The following is an 8,605-nucleotide window of genomic DNA, read 5'->3' on the forward strand; positions in this document are numbered from 1 at the left end:
CAACAGTAGTGAGGTTGGCCCAGGATCAGGCAGTGTTTCGTTTCGCTGTGCATAAGGTTTCTATGAGTTGGTACCACTCAAAGGCATCTAACAACAACAACAAGAACATTGCAAATGTACTAAAAACCACTGAGTTATAAACTTTAAAAGGTTGAATTTTATGACAGTGGTGGTAGTGTGCTGTGGAATCCGTTTCAACTCCAAGTGACCAAGTGTCGCTGTATAGGGTTTCTGAGGCTGTAAATATTTATGGAAGTAGAAAGCCTCATCTTTCTCCCATGAACAGCTGGTAGTTTTGAACTGCTAAACTTGACATTAGGAGCTCAACTCGTAACCACTATGCTACCAGAGCATTAGAGAAATAAAATAATCTAATAAATAATTTTTGGGAAGTCTTATGTTTAAGGATAAGTTTTAGCCTAAAAAACTACAACGTGAAACAGGAATGTCTTTAAAGACTTCTGCTAGTTCTCTTCTACTCCTGCAGGAGTACAAGTTGGTACTTCAGCATTCTTATGTATTCTCAAACCTCATTACAGAAAGAATTTGAGACACGTAGAATACTTTCACCATAAACATCAATAACACCTAGACCTCTAGGAACTCCATCTAGGGCCAGAAACTCCACTGTCACATTCCTCCTACACCTACCTTTTGAGGTTCTTTGTTAGCAGGAAGCCCCAGGTTTCTCTTCTCTAACAGCCGCAATGGTTTTTGTTGTTCTCTTTTCATTGTTTTATTTATTCTTTCTGTTTCTTTTCCTCATACTTTATCCTTTCTACCTGTTGTTTTGTTCATTCTTTTCTTATTGCATTCTCTCTTTCTTTCTCATTTTGATCCTTCTTTACTCACTACTCTGCTCTCCTTTTCTCATCTTCGCTGTCCCTGGTTTTTCTAAGTTTTTTCATTTCATTCTAAATCCACTTACTATTCCTCTTTTCACTTTTTAGTTACTATATTCTTCTTTTCTGGTTGTCACCTGTTTTTACTTCATTTTCCCCTTTATTCTTTTCTCTTTTCATTGCTGATTGCTTATTTTTTTTATTCTGCTTTGTTTTCTTGAGTGTGTGTGCCTGAGGGGGGGGGGGGGGTTTCTCTTCTTTCCCACCTGACAAGAGACAGCAATTGTGCATATGCAACCCAGCCACAATCATCCCCTCCACAGCACCACATATTGTGGCAAGAGGCAATATCACCTCCTATGCTACCTGATCAATGATATAATAGTAGCCATCACCAGCTAAATCCATGATAAACTAACTGAAGTGTGTGAACAGAAAATGGATACGATACTTGTGCAAGTACTTTTATTCTCTAACTACATAGCACAGGAGACAGTTGGGGAGAAACTAAGAATATAAACATCAATTAAATATACGGGGGAAAAAAATGTCCTACAATGTCCCAGAGCCAACAGACAATATTAATCACACGACGAATCACCAAGGTGCAGAGCCAGAAAATTTCTGAGAAAGACAAGGTTATGGAACTGAAAAGAATGATACTTAGATACCTTCAACAGGAAAACAAAGAGAACACAGAGAAAACTTTAGAAAAATTCAGGAACAAGTATAAGAACAAACAGACAAAATAAATGCAAATTTAAAAATACAAACCTGAAATTCAAAATCCAGAAGATTAATACTAAGCTCTCAGAAACGGACAATGTATTGAAATGGTAACAGAGTAGATTCGAATCAATGGAATCCCAAGTTAGTGAGCATGAAAGATAAATCTCTCAATACTAGTACGTTAGAAGAACAATCAGGCTTTCTTTTTTTTTTTCACTATTTCTTTCTAAGAGTTAGGTGGAAACCATGAAGAAAAATAACTTGCAGGTAATCAGAATTCTAAAACAGGAGTATTCTATAAAAAGCACAGAGAAAATCGCACAAGAGATGTTGGAAGAAAACTTCCCTAACATCACGAAAGATGGGAAGATAATCTTTCAAGAAGCTGAAAGAAACCCCTAAATAAGACTGATCTGAAAGAAAAATCACCAATACAGATCAAACTTTCGAAAACCAAAACTAAGGAAAGAATCGTGAGAGCAGCTCAATAACAACAAAAAGTTACCAACAAAGGAGAACCAATAAGACTAAGCTCTGAATTCTCAGCAGGAACACATACAGGCAAGAAAGCAATATGATGACATATACAAAACTGTGAAAGAAAATATTCATGGGATAGAGGGTATTCACATGTTGACAGGGGTGATAGGGCAGGTAGTATACAATAGGAGGGTGATTCACAGAGGAAGGATCAAGGTAGTGAGACACAGAGAGGAATACAAGGATTGAAGGGGATTGGGAGGTAAATACTGTTAAATCTGATGGTACATGGAGGAAATTGTAATCATTTTAATGAAGCAGAGACTATGATTTGTTGAATGTAAAACTGATAATCTGCTCTGTATACCTTCTCACAATAAAAAGCTTAAAAACAAAAAAAAGCACACACTTTTATCAACTAAGAGACGGACTAAGAGCTGGTGGCCAGGAGCAGACTTGCAGAATGCGCCCTTTGGAGATGTAATTTATTATATATGTCTGAGTGGGGTTTTTTGTTTGTGTGTTTTCTAAAAAAAGCTAAAGTTGATAAAGAGAAATACTTTTAACTGATGGTATATGGAGGGGATTATAATCAATGTAATGAAACAAGTTATATGAATTGTTGAATGTGAAAGTGATGATGTGCCCTGTAAACTTTCACTCAATCCACAATAAAAAAACCTTAAAAAAAAAAAAAAAGACTAAGATGAAAGTTTTAGTAAGTAACTCAAATTTAATATTTTTTAAAAGTCTGGCATCAAAATTTGCTTTTTGTTTTCTATACACTCACTAACAACTAGATTTAAATTTCTCAAATTCAAGTGACAGCACCAATCCAAAACAAAATCCACTGCCACTAAATACATTTCTACACAAAGTGACTCTTTAATACAGAATAGAACTACTCCTGGAGTTTCTGAGACAGTACATTTTTATGGAAGCAAACAGCCACATCTTTCATCTGTGGAATGAAAGGTGTGCGGTGGTTCAACCATTAACCTCTTCAGTCCAATTAATTACCAGCTGCAGCACCAGGGTCTCATATACCTTCTCAGTCACCTGTATTAACTAAGCCCCCCAAATTTTGTAGATTATGGGGAACAAGAGCAAAAAATGTTTTTGGAACATACTAAAAGCAAAAAAAAAAAAAAAAAGTTTGGTAATTAATTTCTGAGAGTTGTGTACGTATCTGATTCTCAAAATTCAGATCCTTCTACATATAGCCCTTTCTTTATATCATGATAATCCTTTCATTCCAGTTTACCCTTAATCCTTCCATTAAAACAGACCCATTTTAAATGGACAATATTATCATCTTCCCTGATCCCTTTCTACCACAGTTGAAAGTGCTTACCTGGTTCCGTGAGCTCAGTCTGTGGGGTCAAACTGGGAATTCCTGGCTCCTTTTCCATTTCCTCAATGCTGGCATTGGTTTTATCACAAACATTCAACCGGGGCACAGCTGAATCTAAGCTGCCTGTACAATTTGGGTCTGTCAGCCCATTTTCTAAGATGTTTGTGGAAGTAGATCTATGCTCAGGTAGATCATCCCCCTTCTGCACAGGATCACCAGGAAGCAAGACCCCAAAGACACCTTCAGAGTTTTCTTTCTCCTTAAATCTGTTAGTGCGCTTACGAGGTTTAGTGCGCCTTTGGTTTAAACGCTGCCACCGCTTTTTAGGCACCACTTGATGAACACCAGTGTGTTCATCATTCTCACTAGGCATTTCAGAGTCCAGCTCTGGGCCTTTTCTGTTTTCAAAAGATGGGGCTTTTTCAGGAATTTTATTAGAGTCAGACTGTCCGATCTTGTCATCAAAATGAAGATCAGAAAAATGTGCAGAATCTTCACTTGTTAAGTGGCCCTTTAATTGAAGTTCTTCTTTACCAGGATCTTCTCCCCCACCCCTTGAAGACACACAAACTGAGCCTCCACTTTCTTTCTCTCCCTGCAGTGCAGCCTCAAGAGTCACACCTGGTAGCCGGTTCAGTTTTCTCTTGCGCTCTGTCTTTAAGGCTTTCCGGTTCACTGTGTTCTTTCCCAAGTGGGAAAAACCATCTTGCAATTTGGATAACGGCTTTGATCGCCCACAGTTTCGTCTAGTAACACAGTTTGAACGACTTTTGCCAGGAGCAGAGAGGTCTCTTCTGTCAGACACTAAGCCAGGTAAGGAGGTAGACAACTCCCCAGACAGTGCAGAATTGGCCCCACTAGGGCTGGGATGTGCTGAGTCCTGAGTGCCATCTCCATTTTTTCCTGAACTGTGGGTGGAACCACCTGTAGTCAACACCTTGGGAGCTCCTGAAGGAGTACTAGAAGAACAATCCACAAGACCAGGACTCCGGTAGGAGACCAAGTTTTGAGCAGTCATCAACCGTTGCTCCTTGGTCTTATTATCATGCATATCTTTCAACATCATTAGCAATGTACTGAATTTGTAGTCTGGTTCAATAGGTATATGATTCTGGCCAGAGGCAGAAGTAAAAAGTAATGGTTTTGATGGCTTTGATGTTCCAGAGTCACTGACATCTTCACTTAAGGATCTATAGGAGAGTTCCTTCAACTCGGAGAGAACATGTTTTACCACTGCTGTTTCAATGTCACTAGAATCCCTGGTTTTCTCATGCATGTTGCTCAGTAGTTTTAGTCCATCGACTTTCCCACTTTTGGAAATGCTGACCAAAGAAGAGCCTTTGGTATCAGAAGAGCAGCATTTCAAACTAGAGTCCTCATTTGTAATCGAAGGTTCAGCCACAACTGGATTTTCTTTGTGTTTGCACTTTATACTTCGGATCTTGGGTTGCTTGCTTTTTGAAGGTAGTAGAACTTGATTTGTAGTTCTACCCTTTATTAGTGAGTTCTCACTGGAAATTATCGATGAATTGAATTTTGGAGGGAGACTGTCATTTGTAAAATCTGATGAGGACTTGCAAGTAAGGGTGGATACCTTAAGATCAGAGAGATTACCCTGAGATGTCTCAGTTCCAGGTTCGGCTATCTTAGTGCAATCCATTAAGTGGTCTGTATGTGAGTTGGTAATGAGTGACTTCTGCTTTGCTTTTACCCTAGTGTTTGTGGTAGGAAACCGAGAATACTTTGTCTTTTCATCTTTCTGAATGGATAACATGTTCTCTGTTCTCTCAAAAGCATCTGTAATTTCAAGGACACTGCTATCAGACTCTGAACTATGATCTAGAGGATCCAGATCACTGCTTCCATCATCAGAAGTCGTACAAATGCTAATGGAATCACTTCGCTTTTCTTCATCACCTGCTTCAATATAGCAGAGTTGTACCTTTGAACTACAAACCAGACCTCGTTGGGGTTTCTTCTGATCCCCAGGTTTAGAGATCAAGGCACCCTCAGGCAAGCCCAGTAAAGAGTCACAATTTGAACTCTCAAAGTCTGTCTTTGCAGTGTTTTTTCCACAAGAAGGAAATAGAAAATTTCTTGGGGCACTATTGGAACCTGTGAGGCTATTTGCAATCCTGGAAAGTTCATTAGAAGCCTGCTTATCAGACACATCCCCAGAAATAAAATTTAGACCAAGGTTCTCTGGAATCTTTCCTCTCCGTTCTTCCTTATGTGCTTCAAATTGCATGTGGCTTTTTTTCAAACTAGTCCTTTTTGGATTATCAGAGCTCTTTCTGACTCGAGACTTAGCACAAGGCTTTTCCTTTTCATCTGCAGAATGTTCAGAGTCAAAAGCAAGAGAATTCAAGCAGCCATTAAGTAACAAATCATGTTCTGATTCAGGGTCATTTGCGCAATCTTCAAATGGCATATCCTCCTCACTATCCAACTTGTTTGAACTTCTGACACATTTTCGGTTCTTTGACTCTTTAGGAACATCATATTGTTCAGCAAGACCAACACTGGCTTCCCATTTGCTCAAAATTTTCTGAGGTACCTTAAAATTTAAAGGAGAAAGAAAAAAAAGATTTAATTATGAAACAAATGGGTGAGAGAACAGAGAAATGATCGGTAATAAACATTTCTCAAAAGAAAAAGCTTTCCCAAGCCTTGTTGCAATTCTCCAAGGCCTGATAATGGGAATGGATCAGATAGTTATCACCATGGTTGGCTGGTTGGTTATGTGCCGTGGAGGAGTCGGTTCTAACTCAAAGCGACCCTGTACAGGGTTTCTGAGGCTATAAAACTTAATGGGAGCAGAAAGCCTCATCTTTCTCCTGCAGAGCATCTGGTAGTTTCTAAAAGCTGACCTTGAGGTTTGCAGACCAATTTGTAAAACCACTACCATAGGTTAATCAAAACTTACCACCTAATGGGGATTCCCCCAACACTACTGCTACCACTATGATGATCTATCAATAAAGGAAAAGTGAATCCTATAAACCTTCCATCTTCCCTGCCTCTATAAACACGTAAAAATAGGTCATAACATAGATTAAAATGGAAAACATCACCATCTAAATCAAGAATTACTCAGACCCTTCTGGCCTATCCCCCTGTACCTTATAACCAAGATTCATTTTCTTCCTAGTTTATGAAGGGGAAGCACATGATCAACTTTACAAAAGAGAAAACAGATAAAAAAAAGAATATAGGGGGAAAAAAGAACAGGAGAAATGTGCAAGTCAAAGCAGACAAAGGGGAACCTAAAATTTGAACCTCTGGGTTGTCACTGGCTAATCAAAACTTTTATACATAATACATACAACTTGGATTATAATCAAACTGTCTCCTAGGCATAATCAGGTTTTTGATAGCAGGGTATAACAAATTACATATGCTCATTTTTGTAGTTTCCTCACAACAAGAACTTTGAGAGACTGTACCATATACTTGATTTTCCAAATTCGTTTCTTTCCCTGGTGTCATACAATATACACAAGTTGTAATTACCAGTTAGTGCTCACAAATACTCTAAAACTCATGAAAAGATGGTCTGAACAGTATATAAAAATTCATGGAACTGGCTAAGTACACTCCTATTAATAAGAAAATAAATGACTCATCTGCTTTTTTTTTATTTATTTATTTTTTCGTCTGCTTTATTTTGCACACACTTTTACAAATTCTCATTACTATGACAAGAGTTAATCAATTTACCAGAATTTGAAATCCCTAGTGAACTCCTTTGAAAAAAAGAGTTGGTAAATCTACATAGCAAAAGGCTTGACGCGAAACAGCTCTGAAATGTCCCCATTATTAACCAATCAAAATAGGAGAAAGGATGCAATAAACCTCCTTTATTCAAGAGCACCAGATATTAATTTTTTTGGAGGAAACTTATGACACAGGGTCACTATGAGTTGGATTCAACTCGACGGCACTTAACAACAACAACAATACCTTCACAGCTTCAGAGTACTAAGATTACAAGCGAAAGGTCCTTCATAAATCAAAAAACCAACCTCATTAACCCTTGAGTCGATTCTGACTCATAGTGATCCTGCATAGGGTTATAAATATTTACTAAAGCAAAAACTATCAACTTTCTCCCATGGAACAGCTGGTAGGTTTGAACTGATGACCTTACAGTTAGCAGTCCACTGCTAACCTACAGCACTATCTAATAATCTAACATTTTATTAAAAACTGTTTGCAAGGCTTGCAGAATGTGCCCTTTGATTGTTTAAATTATTATATATTCTTGAGTGTTTTTGTGTACATCCCCCCACACCCACACAGAGATTATCATTGCACTGAAATGAAGTTATCAGCTGATATTCTCCCATATAAACTATCACTCAGGTCACAATTTAAAAAAAAAAAAAAAAATCTGCAAGTATGTAAACATAGAGTATGAAGCAGCAATGACTTCCTCTCATAAAACTGACAGTACAGAAGAGTTTTAAAGAAAATAACCCACTTTCTGCACCACAAACCATCAAGAAAAAAGAAAAACACATAAAGTTCTTAATTAAAATATAACCAGGTTAAGAAATTTAAAGGTTAAAGATTTGGGGAAAGAAAAGATAAAATAATAAAAATACGCCTAACAAAAAAGTCATCTTTCACATTTTTAAGAGATAAAATAAATCTAAAACTTAAAAACCAGAGCATTTTATAGTGATGATCACTTTATTCGTGCATATGATGGAAAGAAAAGACAGATAATGCCATACGACACTATTAAAAAAACAAAAAGCAAATATTTGCAAAGGAAACATCCTATCATACTCTACTTCTTCTCTATTTCCTCTTAGCCCAGCCACCACCTAAAAGTAGATAATTTATGAGGATTGTTTTATTTGTTTACCTTATGCCTGTATCCTTTTTCTTTCTGCTTTCCTCTTCTCCTAAGGACAGGTAGCTCTTCAAATTGATGTCTGCCTTCAAACATGACAATTGCTTTTCCAGCCACCCATGCTCTCTCAGAAGGGTCTCCAAAAGCCTCCACATAGTATTGACGGTAGGGTCTCCGGTTGGAAACTATATAAGGATAAGAGCCAGTGTTATTATTTTAAAAAGATGAATGCTCATCAACAAGTCATACCACTGTTGCCCGAGAAACCTCTGATTGCAAAGAATCAACAGGAGAGAACAAACAAGATGGCAGATCGGGTGGACGTATAGCAGAGAGCTT

The 8,605-nt window shown here is 37.8% G+C and overlaps 1 protein-coding gene across 2 annotated transcripts in view; it reads right to left on the bottom strand.

Moving 5' to 3' along the window:
- NSD1 (nuclear receptor binding SET domain protein 1) overlaps positions 1-8,605 on the bottom strand; it is a 218,246-nt gene that overhangs the window by 125,124 nt on the left and 84,517 nt on the right. For both annotated transcript variants that reach the window (XM_006873463.1, XM_006873464.1), the window contains 2 exons: positions 8,279-8,451; positions 3,406-5,962 (listed from right to left, as the gene is read on the bottom strand). In XM_006873463.1, the coding sequence (XP_006873525.1) occupies positions 3,406-5,962; positions 8,279-8,451 (2,730 nt within the window). The remainder of the gene's footprint in view (positions 1-3,405; positions 5,963-8,278; positions 8,452-8,605) is intronic.

Source organism: Chrysochloris asiatica, unplaced genomic scaffold (genome assembly GCF_000296735.1).
Source record: "Chrysochloris asiatica unplaced genomic scaffold, ChrAsi1.0 scaffold00242, whole genome shotgun sequence".
Taxonomy (NCBI): domain Eukaryota; kingdom Metazoa; phylum Chordata; class Mammalia; order Afrosoricida; family Chrysochloridae; genus Chrysochloris; species Chrysochloris asiatica.